The sequence below is a fragment of the Arachis hypogaea genome, chromosome 12 (genome assembly GCF_003086295.3).
Source record: "Arachis hypogaea cultivar Tifrunner chromosome 12, arahy.Tifrunner.gnm2.J5K5, whole genome shotgun sequence".
In the NCBI taxonomy this organism is placed as follows: Eukaryota; Viridiplantae; Streptophyta; class Magnoliopsida; order Fabales; family Fabaceae; genus Arachis; species Arachis hypogaea.
Genome location: NC_092047.1, coordinates 94931524 through 94947171, shown reverse-complemented (window position 1 = coordinate 94947171; position 15648 = coordinate 94931524). Strand labels below are relative to the sequence as shown.

General features: G+C 37.1%; 2 protein-coding genes across 2 annotated transcripts; both read left to right on the top strand.

Moving 5' to 3' along the window:
• Positions 1–464: 464 nt before the first annotated feature.
• LOC112730283 (uncharacterized) lies at positions 465–1118 on the top strand. Its single transcript, XM_025780375.1, has one exon. The coding sequence runs from the start codon at positions 465–467 to the stop codon at positions 1116–1118; it is 654 nt and encodes a 217-aa protein (XP_025636160.1).
• A 2525-nt stretch (positions 1119–3643) lies between these two features.
• LOC112727752 (uncharacterized) lies at positions 3644–8981 on the top strand. The gene is made up of 7 exons (XM_025777642.3): positions 3644–5717; positions 5969–6059; positions 6187–6344; positions 6614–6665; positions 6804–6883; positions 7233–7326; positions 8098–8981. The coding sequence occupies exons 1-7, from the start codon at positions 4089–4091 to the stop codon at positions 8838–8840; spliced, it is 2847 nt and encodes a 948-aa protein (XP_025633427.1). The 5' UTR covers positions 3644–4088; the 3' UTR covers positions 8841–8981.
• Positions 8982–15648: the final 6667 nt, after the last annotated feature.

The window sequence follows — 15648 nt, the reverse complement described above, 5'->3', positions numbered from 1 at the left end:
AAAAATAATTTTTCCTGTGCTTTCTGCCTGGTTTATGGTCCGCATGATAGGGAGGAAAAGCTTGTTACATGGGAAGAGCTGAACTTTCTATCTGGGCTATGTCAAGTCCCTTTTTGTTACATGGGGGACTTTAACGAGATAACTCATGTGGAAGAACGGAAGGGAGCTACTTCTTTGACGGTGACTGCAACAGAGTTTAGATCATGGATTCAGGATATGGAGCTAGTAGACTTGGCACTCACAGATCGCTTATTCACTTGGTTCAGAGGGCAATCATGCAGTCGTATTGATAGGGTTCTGGTTAGCTTGGAGTGGTTAGAAGAGTTTCCGGAGACGAGGTTGCGAGGAGGAACTAGAGGGTTATCTGACCATTGTCCAATGATTATAGAGGTCACACGGATTAGAGGGGGCCAAGACCTTTTCGGAGTTTGGACTCATGGTTTACTCATGATGGGTTCTTGAGGATGGTAAAGGAGGAATGGAGGAGTTTAGGAGATGGGCAGTTCACGGACAAGTTAAAGGCTTTGACGACTCCGCTGAGCAGATGGCATAGAAAGAATTTTGGGGATATGGACACAAGGATTACACAGTGTGAGGAAGAAATACAGAAAGTAGATGACATGGTGAGCACCGGAGTGGCAGATGGGACGGTGGAAGCAAGACGAAAGGTGCTGGTAAGCTACTGTAAGAAATGGTACATCAGAAAGGAGCTACATTGGAAGCAGATGTCAAGATCTCGGCATGCAAAGGAGATGGATCAAAACACTCGTTATTTCCACAATTTAGCCTCAGCTCGGAGAAGGTCCAATCGGATTGATGCCTTAATGGTTAATGGGAGATTGGTGAGGAATCAAGCCAGGATCAAGATTGCTATACGAGACTTCTATAAGGAGCTGTACCACCAAGAGGCATCGCCTAATATTGGATTTAGGGATGGGCTGGTAAAGCAAGTTAATGAGGAAGAGGCAGCTGTGTTAGAGTTGATGCCAACAGCTGACGAAATAAAGGATGCAGTGTGGGACTGTGAGTCAACAAAGGCACCAGGCAGCGATGGGTATAATATGAATTTTATAAAGAAGTGCTGGGGGAATTGGGAAGGGAGTTCACTGGAGCGGTGATTCGGATTCTTCTAGTCAGCAAAGCTACCTAGCGACTCGAATGTCACTTGGGTGGCACTGGCGCCGAAGTTTACTGGTGCCAGAGAAATAAAGGATCTTCGACCAATTAGTATGGTGGGCTGTGTTTATAAGGTCATATCTAAGGTGTTGGTTCGGAGGATGCGAAAGGTAATGCCAGGTTTGGTAGGGGAGACGCAAAGCGCTTTCGTTAAGGGCAGGAAAATACATGATGGGGCTCTAATCGCCTGTGAAACTGTGCACTGGCTGAAGTCACGGAAAAAGAGCTCGGCGATAATAAAGCTGGATTTCCAAAAGGCCTATGATATGGTCAAGTGGAGCTTCGTGGATATTGTATTGCAGAAGATAGGTTTCGGCCAGAGATGGAGAGGGTGGATCAAGGAGTGTGTCTGCTCTGCATCTATGTCGGTACTGATCAACGGAACACCTTCGCAGCCTTTCAAAATGGAAAGGGGTTTGAGACAAGGGGATCCTCTGTCCCCCTTTCTGTTTGTATTAGTTGTTGATGTTCTCCATAGGATGATTGGGGAGGCAGTAAGGAATGGGCGTATCTCTCCGCTACTAGTTGGAAGGGATAACATTGAGTTGTCACACTTGCAGTTTGCGGATGATACTATACTCTTCTGCCCGATTGAAGAGGAGACAATTAGGAATTATAAGCAGCTGCTTCGATGCTTTGAACTGATGTCCGGCTTGAGCATCAATTTTGATAAGTCCAGCTTCATTCCGGTCAACTGTGATAGGTCGTGGGTCCGTCGAATATGTCTTTTATTGGGTTGTAAGGAGGCGTCACTACCAATCAGATATCTGGGCATTCCCTTGGGAGCGAATCCAAGGCAGGTTAAGACCTGGAAACCAGTAATTGACAAAGTGGAAGACAAGCTTAGTTTGTGGAAAGCAAAGGCTCTCAACAAAGCGGGCAAGTTGGTCCTCATCAAGTCTGTCCTTAATAGCCTGCCTATTTATTATCTTAGCTTATATAAGATGCCGAAGACAGTGACAGAGAAGTTGATCTCCCTTCAACGATGATTCTTGTGGAGTACAGAGGATGGGAGGCATGGGTTACCGCTCGTGAAATGGGAAGTAGTAATGGCTCCCAAGAAGGCAGGTGGATTGGGAGTTGGTGATGCAATTATTCGAAATATAGCATTATTTTTTAAGTGGTGGTGGAGGTTCTCAAAAGAAGACTGTCATCTATGGAAGAAAGTGGTTTGCTCCTGTAATAACATGGATACTGCGGGGCTGCTGGAAGGCCAGCCTGTACCCACAAGGGGGTCCTTAGAAGGATATATGTCAGTTACAAATAAGCAAGCCGCAGGTGCGAGATAAGATGATCAGAGGGTTGTCTATGGACCTTGGGAATGGCAGAACAATCCGATTCTGGGAGGATAGATGGCTACCTAATGGAGTGTTGAAAGATTTGTCTCCTAGGCTCTTCTCGGTTTCAAACCTTAACAGATCTGTGATAGGGGATTGTGGATTTTGGGATGGGTTAGAGTGGATTTGGAGTTTTCAGTGGAGGAGAGAGTTGTTCCAGTGGGAGTTGGATTTAGTAAACCAACTTCATGAGATATTACTATCAGTCAAGCTCACAACTGAGAGAGAGGATAGAGTGGTATGGAAATTTGATAAAACAGGTGTTTATACAACTAACTCCTTTATGCAGGTGCTACAGATGGAAGTTCTACCGGAGGAAATCACGAGCTATAGCTTCACTAGTGCTGTTTGGAAAGGGTTTGTCCCTCCGTGGATTGAGCTTCTTTCTTGGTTTGTGTTGGTCGGCAGGGTGAATACTAAGGATAGACTCTGTAGATTACGGGTTATTGATCCGGATGACAATATGTGTGTGTTATGCTGTAAGTCTGTGGAAACTGCTCTTCATTTGTTTCTTGGGTGTGACATCACTTGGCAAGTGTGGTGTGCTTGGTTGCTTGCCCTTGGAAGGAGTTGGAGCTTTCCAGGTACACTAAGGCATCACTTTAAAAGCTGGACAAATTCTTCAGTAAGAAAGGTGGACAGAAGGAGGTGGTTCGTTGGGTTCTTTGTTGTTATCTGGACAATTTGGCTAGAAAGGAATGGCAGGCTCTTTCGACCTTGAGTGTGGTAGAAATTATCAACAAATCATTTACTTTTGCAGAGGAGTGGATTGGTGGTGAGCCATTTAGTTGTTGATGGCTATGCCGAAGATGACTGGGGTGGGTTGTTTCTTTGAATTTCTTATTGTTTGTAGACACTTTCTTTGCTCCACCCTGTTGTGTTGAGCTCCCTTTATTTCAAAAAAAAAAAAAAAAACTACTTATTATTTTAATTAATTTAATTTTTGTATTTTGTATACATATGTAATAAATAAAAAAACTGAAGCTATCCTATAAAGCAAAGATAAAATGAAAGAAAGGATTTCCTCGTAACCATGGACCTCCTATTATCCATCTCGGTCTAATGAATTCGATTGTTGTTCATTTTAATCACTCTCGTGATCAACCATTTATCATCTTGGCGGTGAAAAGAGGAAAAGACACACTATCTAAAAAACCACACAATCGGTGGAAGATTAGAGAAGTTGACACTTGACAAACAAATAATTTCCTAATGAAAAGGTTCCCAAACGTGGCAAGAACTGATAAGCATGATAAGAGAATAACACTCTCAAATGCATTCATATTATAAGCACACGCAAAGCGAAACATGGAATATCTAAAGTTTCCTAATCGTGCAGACATGTAATGTTATTAAGGAAGTACTAAATGGTAATTAGCAACATTAATTAACAACCCGTAGGCGTTGACCATTTCTTTGCCTCCAAAAGACTCATAACGGTAAGTAACTAACTTCCCCTCTTTTTTCTCCTTCCACTTCCCAAAATCTGAAACGCACCAAGTCAGAAAAAAATTGAAAAAAAAAAAAGAAATTGAACTTTGGACCGACGACTCCTTTCACCGCCGATGCGCCGCCATGGACCGCCGGAGGAAATCGCCAATAATGGATTTGGACGTTGAGGACGACGACGACCGATTCTTTGATCCGTCCGACCGCCTTTCCTGCGCTGTTCCTCTCGACTTCGTTTCCGCTTCCGAGGACGACGACGGCGATTTCGACGATGCAAGAATCTCCTTCTCCTCAGCGGTTTCCTCTGTTCCCGCCTTCAGAAACAGAGCATCAAGCATGCGAACTCCTCCGAGGCTTTCCGTTTCTACCAGCGACTCCTTCGCCGATTATGGAATATGGATGGGTTCTCCCGATTCAATTAGCGAGCGGCGGAAGCGGTTGCTTCTCGGAATGGGACTCGACGAAAACATGGAGTTCTTGAAGCTACAGAGCACGAAGCTTGGCCATGGAGTTTCCAGGAGGTTTGAGAAAGGCAACAATCAATATCGTGTGCCGATTTCACCGGAGAGGACGACATTGGATCACGGCGGCAGCGGCGGCGGCAAGGGTGGTGATAGAGGTATTAGAATCCGTACTACTACCGGTTCTTCTGGTTCCTCTGTTTTAGCAGAGCAAAAAACAGAGCAATCCTCTGTTTCCGTTGTTTTCGTTCGGTCACGGTCCGAAGGCGATATTGCATCGTTTTCAATGGAGAATAAAAGAAAAGAGGAGATGATTGGGAACGTCTCGAAGCAGCGCCTCACGAGGACTGCGACCGAGATACCTGTGCCACGCGGCAATGTTATTACTCATGCTAGGGCGGTGGTGAAAGATGCCAAGGAGGCAGAGGATCCGGAGGCGCACGACCAGAAAGTTTCTGCACCCGAGGTGAATTCGGATGTAGCTCCTTTCTTCTTGATCAAGAATTTGGACACGGGGAACGAATTTATCGTGAATGAATGTGGTGAAAATGGCGCGTGGAATAGGTTGAGTGACTTGCAGACAGGAAGGAAGCTAACCATGGAAGAGTTCGAGAAAACTGTGGGCCACTCAAGGGTGGTTAATAAGCTAATGAGGCGAGCGAAATTGGAAAACAATGAAGAATACTCGGGGGCTCTCGACTCGAGCCCTTCGATGTCTAGGAGCATGAGGATGAGCATAAGCATGAGCAAGAGCAAGAGCAGGAGAGGATCATTCTTAAGGAACATAAAAGGGGTAGCCAGCGGGATCATTCGCGAAAGAGAAAGAGATTGTCCTGCGCACCTTCACCAGGAAGTGGTTTGGGAAGCAAAACCAACCATGAGTAGATGGGTTCGGGTGAAGCAGAGTGGTAAGTCTTACAAGGAGTTTTCTGCTCTGCATTTGTGCCAAGAGTTTCAAGCTCATGAGGGACTAATTTGGAAAATTAAGTTTAATTTAGATGGGAGGTTTTTGGCGAGTGCTGGCGAGGACAAGGTGGTTCATGTTTGGGAAGTCATTGAGCGTGACTGTATGGGATTCTCTAATTCTAATTCGGTGTCTGAAGAAGGAAGCGTTATGATTGCGTCGGCGCCGCTGTCTAGTGAGAAGAAGAAGCGCTTGTTTGGAAGCAAGAGGGATAAAGTTCCGGAATACGTTCATATGTCCGAAACTGTTTTCACCCTTTTGGAGGAACCGTATTGCTCCTTTCACGGTCATTTGGATGAAGTTTTGGATTTGGCATGGTCTAAGTCTGAGGTAAGACTATCTTCTTTCAAATAAACAATAAAACAAGCATTCAAGTTAGGTGTATAGTTTACTTTTGTAATTTTAATCTACATAATACTACTAGCATGTTGTTTGATTAGTTCGTTTAGATTATATTTTGTTTGATTTGTAATTTGTTTAGTTATAAGTCAGTCTTGGTTTGTATCGTTTTGTTTTGAATACTACTAGCATTTTAGTGTACATATTTTTTCTCCATTATGGATTTTCATTTTTTATTGCAGCTTCTTCTGTCATCGTCAATGGATAAAACAGTGAGGTTATGGGACCTGGAAACTAAGAGTTGCTTGAAGGTGTTTCCTCATAATGACTACGGTAAGATATTTCAACTTTGGTACGTAATTTCAATGTTGATTGTTGACCTCTCCTAAGATAATTTACAGCCTATGATTTTGGTTAATTTAATTCTTTTCTTCCTTTGATGTGTGATTGCATGTTGCAGTAACGTGCATACAGTTCAATCCTATAGACGAGGATTATTTCATAAGTGGCTGCCTCGACGGGAAGGTTAGAATATGGGACATACAGGAACGTCATGTCGTGGATTGGACTGATATCCATGAAATGGTTACCGCAATTGCATACACACCTGATGGTCAAGTAGGTATTCTTCCTTTTTTTTTTAATAATTGTTTCAAAGTCTCGGCCAAAAAGGGGAGAGATATTTTAAGTTACAGCCTCATATTTTTACCTAGTTGTACTTAGCTTTTCAAAACTAATGCTAACTCAACACCCAATACCAAGACTCTAGTCTCCAATAATCACCTAGCTTATATGGTTACAACACCTTATCTCTTCCATATTGTCATCAAGACAAAATGTTATTAGAATGAACAATTCACAATTCTATATATGATTTGTTATTGTAGGGTGTTTTAGTGGGCACAATGAAAGGGAGTTGTCGTACCTATAGTGTTGCAGGTAGTACACCAAGTCTTTCCTTCTTTTCTCAAATGAATTATATTTTGATGTAACCAGAATGGTTTCTTGTTATCTAATTTGGGTAACTTAATCTCTTTGAAATAAGCTGCTAATTTCCATATCTATTTGCTGAATTAGATTGCAAATTAAGTCAAACAGGCACGGTGGAGATTCGACGCAAGAAGAAATCTCATCTCAGAAAAGTCACGGGTTTTCAGGTAATTGCCTCAGTTTCCATGCCATTCCAAGTTGCTTGGTGTAAGAAAGAATAAATCACCATTTCAACTCTCAAACATTAATGTGAGTTTTCTGACAAAGACCCTTTAAAAATTCATAACTACCCCGTGGTTTTGAAATATATTAACACTTTATTTCAGTTTTTGAGTTGGTTAACAAAATAATCCTCATTTTGGGAAACTTTATTAAGTGAAACCAATCTTTTGAATAGAGTGTAATAATTATTCATCTTTAAAAGAACTATTACGTTGACACACACATTTTTTAATAATCAAAATGGTAGTTTATTCGTGTAAGTAAAGAAAATTTACTGGGTATGTATCTTTATAGTTTGCCCCAGGAAATCCATCACAAGTACTTGTTACTTCAGCGGATGCCAGGGCAAGAATTGTTGAAGGTTCAGAGGTTGTTCAGAAGTTTAAGGGTAAGCATTACTTCATATATTTTCCCTAGTGTACATACGTGTGTTTGTGAGGGAGTAATATACGAGGGTTATGTTAAGTGTATACTAAAATCAGTCATCAAATCAGTAATCAGTATAAAATATATGTTAAAATACAAATACACATTGAAAATAAATTAAACCACACATGTATTTATACACAAATACATTGGTGGTTGATTTTAGTGACTGATTTTAGTATACAAATAACATTTCTCAATATCTCAATATTATATAAATGGGATTCAATTGCATGTTTTTTATAGGAGTAAATTGTTGTTTTAGTCCTTAATATTTGGACTAAATCATCATTTTATTTTTATTATTTAAAATGTTGTATTTTTATACCAAATATTTTATTTTGATTTTTTGGTTAAAATTAATTTTCTTTAAAGTATCATTTTTTTATTATAATTTTTTTTAAGATAACAACAAAAATTATAATTATAGGCGTTGTTATAGTGAGTTGAGAACGAAAATAATAGAATAATAAAAGAAAAAAAGTACTTACGGAAGAAAAAAAATTAATTTTGACTAATAAATTGAAATAGTACCAAATAAAATGTTTAGAATAAAAATAAGACATTTTAAAGGTTATATAAGAAATTAGCATTTAACCAACGTTGGGTATTTTATCCTTTTTACCTTTATAGTACTGAATAATTTTAAGCGAATTTCAAAAGTAATTTCTATTCATCTTATCATGGTCCTTTGATAGGTAATGTAATTTGATAGTGTTGAATTGGTTTACAGGTTTTAAAAATGCAGACAGCCAAATCGCAGCTTCATTCAGTGCAAATGGAAAATTCATCATAAGTGCAAGTGATGATTCACAAGTGTTTATATGGAAGAACGAAGAGCAGAAAAGTGGAGGCACCGGAAAAGGTAGAAACATAGTGGTTACAAGGGCTCATGAGAACTTCCAATGCAAAGATGTTTTAATTGCAGTAGCATGGCCTTGCATGATCAGGGGTGATCCTCCACCAGTGAAATTGCAGACTTCGAAACGGATTTCGAAACGTTTTTCGGTGTCCTCGTCTAATAATGTAGTAGATGATACTACTAACGCTAGAAGATTCCTCCTTCCACCACTTCCCAAGAAGAAAAACAAGCAAGCAGCAGTAGATAGTGCTTCGAATTCTTCGGTCGAAGACCATGCCGCACTTTCGCATTCAGATTCTAGAAGAATGTTGCGGCATTTTTCAAAGAAGACTAATGGTCTTCACGTTACTCATGAAGAAGATGATAATCCTGAAGCCATCTCACGATCGAATTCAGGGATTAGCGATTCGTTTAGTTCGAGTTCAAGTTCGTCCTCAGCTATATATGGTTTTTCTTCAGCTTCATTTGGGTCATCATCTTTTTCTGAAGGTAGCCATGATTCCTCTGTAATTTATCCTTCGGCGTGGGGGTCGGTGATCGTGACAGCTGGAATTGGAGGCGAAATCCGTTGTTATCAGAATTTCGGGCTACCTCGCAAGATGAGCCGGATTTGAAGCAATACAATTATGGCTCTTTATGGTAATGCCAAGCATAGTTGTTCCTTTGATGGCGAAGCTTCTGTAGTTACCTTAGGTTTTTTTTTTTTTTTTTTTTTTTTTTGAAAGAAAGAGCTCAACACAAAAAGGTGGATTATACAAAATGATAAAACAAAGAATCAAAATCTTAGCTACAGAAGACGGAATTCTCCGTAGAAAGGTAACCTTTAATTTACTAACAAAAATTGTAACGAATTGCATACCGAAACGAAGCATATACTCGTTCTGATGATGACGGGTTTCTAATGGCTATGGAAAGGGCTAATGGAAGTTCTAATTGCAAGAATTATGGGAATCAGAATCTTCATTGTGAGATTGGAATATATTGTAGCAGTTTTGATACATGTATACTTCTGTTTGACAAGGACTTGATGATGTTGTTGTATAGTTAGTTATAGAACAGTTACAAAAGAAACTGAAAGATTAGCATATTACATTGAGCATTTTGATTTTCTCTGTCATTTTTTTAATTTGTAGCCTCAAATAGCATTATTATTGTTACATGATGTATTATGGAATATCTTGTATAAGTAAGCCACATAAAAGTGATTTATTAGTCAAAAGTTTGTTGGAAAAAGATGAATTTGCCAAAGATATATATAACTTTCAGTGTTTGCTATGCCAGCGTTAGATAAAATTTTGTGTGGTTTTTGATAAATCACTCTCATTTATACGGGAGAATATTTGGGCACTATTTTTAAGAGTAAATTTCTGTATAGTTCTTAAGATTTATGAAATTATCTAATTTGATCTTTGAAGTTTCAGTTTGACTATAATAATGGTCTCTTAGATTGAGTTTTGATCATCATAGTGATCTCTGAACATTTTTCAGGTAATGACTCAATTGTTTCAGTGTTGATATGGTTATCGTGTGCCACGCTGGAATTTGCCAAAACGATACCGTTTGGGTTTGGCGCCTATTAGGGAGCAAAATGACGTCGTCTGGTGGTAAACATAGGCTCAAAAACGGTTTGTATTCAAACACAATCACTCATCCGTCTTCATTACTTCTACTCCTCTTCTTCCTCTTCTACTTTTCTTCATCAATGACGCCACTCTAGGTTTAGGATTCTGGAGATTTTTTTTTTTTTGCGACAACCTCACTTATATCAAAAGATTAAATTTGATCATCTGTGTGAATTTCGCCATTATCATTTACAATGAAGGTATTTTTTTTTAAATTACTGCAATAAGGTGATGATTCTTTGTTATAATCATGATTTGGACTATGCTCATTCTCAAGAAGTTGTTGGCCAGTGCGTTTCCTCCTCCTCCCAAATCATCGACCCATTTGTTGGCGCTGAAGGTAGTGTTGGCCATGTGGAAGCTCGACACCTGATCGGTGTCCAATCAGAGATAGTAATCACCGCGAAACTGACCTGGATATGGAGAATTGCCGATTTAGGATAGAATTAGAAAGGACAAAGAGGAATGGAATGTCTCACTCTCATGGAGATTTGGAAGTAGAAACAATAAATCAATGAAAAAGAGAAAGAGAGAGTGTGTAGCGTAGTGCTGAGAGTTTTTATTAATTATGATGAATGTGACAGTGACAGAGTGAGAAGCACCAGAAGTTACCATTCAGAAGCTTTGGGAGGGAGTACAAAGGGTTAGAGTTAATAGAGAGGTAGGAACCAAATTGGATCCAAATTGCAATCTGAACAGCTAAGTTAGTCATTGCAGGTGCCAATATAGCATTGTAGTCACATTAGTACTGAAAAAGCTGAGTTATCATAAAAAAGATGTTCAGGAACTATTATGGTGCTCAACTATAGTGAAATTGAAACCTCCAAAATCAAATTGAGTAATACCGTGAATTTCTAAAACCGTCATGGGAATTCATTCCCATTTTTAATGAAGAAAAAAGAAAATTAATTAAATTAGTAACTGTTGTTATTTTGTAAGAAGTGGTGTTTTACTGTTGTTAATGATGTCTTTACTCTTACTATAATAAGGATTTTATCATAGTTAATAATATTGAGATTGGTAGAAAATTGTATGTAATTATTTTTTGTAAAGTTGCTAGTTAAAAATAGTAAATAATAATTTAGTCAAATTTATCAAATCATTTAACGAATTTTATTTATCAATTTCATATAAAGACAAATTACATATAATTTTTCATATATTGAGATTATAATTTTTTTTTCAAAAGATGTTATATTAGTGAATATAAGAAGAATATAAGTAAATAATTCTTTGAAAAAATTAATCATCAGTCTTGGCCGTCTGATTAATTTAACGAATATAATGCAATATGTTTTCCTTTTTTGAAATTAGATGTTGGAGTGTATTACTCCTAAATTTGTGTCCCCACTTTGTCCAACAAATATGTAATATGCAACCAAAAAATGAAAATAAAGAAGAAAAAAAAAAAGATGTTGCCTGAAAAAAAGGCTATGAATAATATAATATAAGTTTAGTTTTTATAAAAATGTTTTTTTTTTTTTGTTGACTTTTGTTCTTGTGTTGATAAGACTAGTGATGTATAACTCATCAACTCATTTCAAACAAAGGTAAGAAGAAGTCACCAAAAAAAAACAAAGGTAAGAAGAACTTCTGTTACTTAGCTAGACAAGGAATATTATGGTAAATAAAGTAGTATTTAGAAGAGAGACTGAGACTAAGACTATCTTCAGTAAGAAATTTATTCCAGTTTCTATTTATGGTTCACTTATTATAAAAAATAACTCCACATCAATTTTTGCGTCATAAACAGTAAATAAGAATTCAAAATATCTCTCTTCTTCATTAGGAGGAACTAATTTTAATCCATGTTATGGTCTCATTTAATTAATAATTTAAAGTAATTAAAATTAATATAATTACTATTTTTTTACAATAATATTATTTAAATTTATAAATCCAAAAATAATTTATTATTAAAAAATATTAATATTAATTTATTAATAATAACGACTAGTTTTTAACGATTAATTTTGCAATGGCTAATTTTGTAATATGATTAGTATTTTTAAATTTTATAAATAAAAATAAATAATTCAAACAAAAATTATTTTATAATGTGAAAACGTTTAAATTTATTTTTTTATGTAAACAAATTTAATTAATTATAATTTAATATAAAAATATACATAATATTCAATAATAATTTAATATAAATTATTAATTAAATAAAAATATAATTATTTAAATAATATTAATTATGATTTAATATAATTATAATTTAATATAATTATTTATTTTAAAGTGACAAGTTATCATTTGCAATCACAAGTCTCTCTGAGAAGGAACTCTTCTTCCTCGATCCATGAGCAGGTACGCTACTCTCTTTCTCTCCAACAGTTGCGACTCCATTGTGTCAGAAAAAGAGGAAATGGAACCTTAAAAAATTGATGCATTGGAGATGCTCTAAGAGACTAAGACGGAAAGACAAAGACTGAGAGCTTGAGATTGAAAGATAGAAATTGAAATAAGTCTTAGTATTGTATTTGGTGTAAAGTGTATAGAATTGAGTTATGTCTCAATATCCCGTTTAGTTTGAGATAAAAGTAGAGATTAAAATGTGTGAAGTTACTAAAATATCCCTAAGTATAATTAAACATTAAAATAAAATCATAACCGCCTCCTATTTTAATTTTCAGCCAGCAACCCCCTTTCTCCTCTACCCTCAAGCGCTTGAGAAGAAAGCAGAACCCTCTCGTCAACCCCCGCCACCGGCAGCACTGCCAAGGCCAGCATAGAAGATGATCCCCTGGAGCAAAGTGCGCCACAGTGTCTCCAACGCTTCTCAATCATGCCGGTAGGTACTCCCGTGGACGGTGTTTTTTGGTGCCGTTCGCGGCCTCTGCATCTGCCTCGCCAGCACCTCCGTCATGCCTTATCCACTTTGCTCTTTCCCTCAGAGTTATGCCTCTTTTATCCTCTCTTTCTCTCTCAACTATCGCCGTTCTAGTCAGGTAGGTATAGAATCTTTTTAAGTTTTTCTTATTTGTTAGTTAATTTTTCTAAATTTAACCTGGATAACTTGATATAGTATTTGTTTAAAATTTGTTTAAAATTTTTTACTAGAGTCTTATCTGTTTGAAATTCTATAAAAAGATATAAAGAAATTTTCAACATGTTGCTAATCAATTCATGAAAAGACAACAAATTAGAGGGATTAAGACAAGGAAAAAAAATTAGCATGAAGAAGGAAATGGTGGGGTGTCAGAGTTGGAGTTAAACTCCAAAATAGTCTCTGAGATTGACGTCGTGCACTAAAATCGTCTCTGAGAATCTAATTGCACCAATTATGTCTCTGAGATTGATAAAAGTGCACCATGTTAATTCCTGACCCATTTTTCATTAACGACGTGATGATATGGCTTGATGATGTGGGCTGTTAGTGGCATTTGTCACTTCATAGTTTGGCCATGTGTAAAAATATAATGATGTGGTGACCAGTGACACGTGGCATGCTGATGTGGATGGTTGTACCACGTATCATAATGCTATTTGGCCACGTGTCTGTTTGTGCCACGTGTTGCAACAGTATTCGTCCACGTGTCACCCATTATGTCATCATTGTAGATGCACCAAATTAGTCCCTCACTTTGTATTAAGTGACTCATTTTAGTCCCTGAAATTGAATGTTGTGCATCAAACTAGTCATTTCACCAGTTTTCTCATTTTTTTAATTTAAAATTCTCAATATCTTGGATGCACTAATTTCAATTCTATTTTTTCATATATTGTTTAAATACAAGTGCTTTCATAAAAATTTTTAAGATTTTAGTTTTAATTATATAATTTTTTCTATAATAATTTAATATTGGTAAATTTTATAATATAGAAGTATGTTATTATAAAAAAAAGAATTATATGATTGATTAAACACAATTTTTCATAAAAAGACATGTGTTTTTACTAAGAAATCGATAATTAAAATAATATTTTTTTTGTTTTTATGAAATACACGTTTTCATTGTGTGTAAATGGGCTAAACTGAAAGCACTTCAAGCGCTCTCACTATCATCTCCGACCTCTTTAGACTGGAGAGGTGGGAGATGGTAGTGAAGGCGCTTGAAATGACTTCACTTTAAGTCCAAGACGGTGGTTAAGAGTATCCGCAAAAAAAATATTTTATAAAAATACTTGTATTTGAATAACATGTGAAAAAATAGAATTGAAATTAATGCATTCAAATATATTGAGAATTTTGAATTTATAGAAAAAAAAAAAAGAGAAACAACTAGTGAAGAAATTAGTTTGGTGTACGACATTCAATTTCAGAGACTAAAATGAGTCAGTTAATGTAAAGTGATAAACTAATTTGGTGCATCTACAATGATGACATAATAGACGACACGTGGACGAATACTGTTGCGACACGTGGCACAAACGGACACGTGGCCAAATAGCATTGTGACACATGATACAACCATTCACATTAGCATGCCACGTGTCACTGGTCACTACATCATCATACTTTTACACGTGGCCAAACCATGAAGTGATACGTGTCACTAACAGCCCATGTTATTAAGTTATGTCATCATTGTAGATAATATGAATTAGGGACTAACATAATACACTTTTGTCAATTTTAGAGATGTAATTGATGCAATTAGAATCTCAAAGACAATTTTAATACATAACGTCAATCTCAATGACTATTTTAGAGTTTAACTAGTCAGAGTTGGGGCGAAGGATAATAGAATTTGAGAAGAATATATAATGCTTCTAAATATTAAGGGCAAAACACCATAATAAGCCAACATCACTTCAAATTTACCTATATCAGCCAAAATGAAAATCGATTTAGCAATGAGCCAAATCGTATTTTAATGTAATTCGAACCAGGTTAGTTCGAACTGCATTTAGCAATAAATCGAACCAGGGCAGTTCGAATTACCAAGAAAGACTTGAAGGTAAATCGAACCAAGCAAGTTCGAATTATAGGTAAGTTAGGTCTTCAAGTAATTCGAACCACCCTGGTTCGAATTACACTTATGATGGGTTCTTAGTAATTCGAACCACCCTGGTTCGAATTATTAGTGATTGGGCTATATAAGGAGTTCGAATCAGCCTCATTCGAACCATTCTCACCTTTCCCTACCCCACCAAATCTCAGAGAAAACGACACAGATTCTCTCCGACAAAGACCTGAACGGAATACTCTGCTGATGGGGGACGATCCGGCACGGTTATATCGCTTGGACGGAGTCGCCCATATAGCTAGGGTCATCAACGAGAAGGTTAGTACGGAAATAACTTTGTGCTACCGGTACATGTGAGTTAGTGGTTTTGCATGCGGGTTAGATGGTGGTTTAGTTGGTGGTTTATGTTAGTGGTTTATGTTAGTGGTTTCTGTTAGTGGTTTATGTTAGTGGTTTATGTTGGTGGTTTATCTTAGTGGTTTATGTATGTGGTTTATGTAAGTGGTTTACGTTAACGGTTTATGTTAGTGGTTTATGTTAGTGGTTTATGTTAGCGGTTTAGTTGTGGTTGTTTTATGTTAGATCTTTCATGTAAGTGGTTTATGCTGGTTTCTTATGTTAGTTGTTTATGCAAGTGGTTCTCGTTCTTGGATTTTTAAGCGGTCATATTTAGTACGATTTTTTGGTTTATCAATTATCGTGTTGATTATGTTTGTCACTGGTAATTAAGTTGGTTCTAATAATGCGGTTCATTTCTTCCGCAGCCTCAGCGATGCATCAGGAGCATGCGGCAACAGCAGGGCATGCTCCTCGATGACAGATACGTTCCGTACCTGCAGATGGCAGGTCTTTACCATCTTGCAAGGCTGAACGATAGATGGTTC

Coding starts and splice junctions, on each gene's coding strand:
- LOC112730283 (XM_025780375.1), top strand. CDS start 465: ATGGTAAAGGAGGAATGGAGGAGTTTAGGAGATGGGCAGTTCACGGAC.
- LOC112727752 (XM_025777642.3), top strand. CDS start 4,089: ATGGACCGCCGGAGGAAATCGCCAATAATGGATTTGGACGTTGAGGAC. Junction 5,718..5,968: donor TGGCATGGTCTAAGTCTGAG/GTAAGACTATCT, acceptor TTTTTATTGCAG/CTTCTTCTGTCATCGTCAAT. Junction 6,666..6,803: donor TCGTACCTATAGTGTTGCAG/GTAGTACACCAA, acceptor TTGCTGAATTAG/ATTGCAAATTAAGTCAAACA.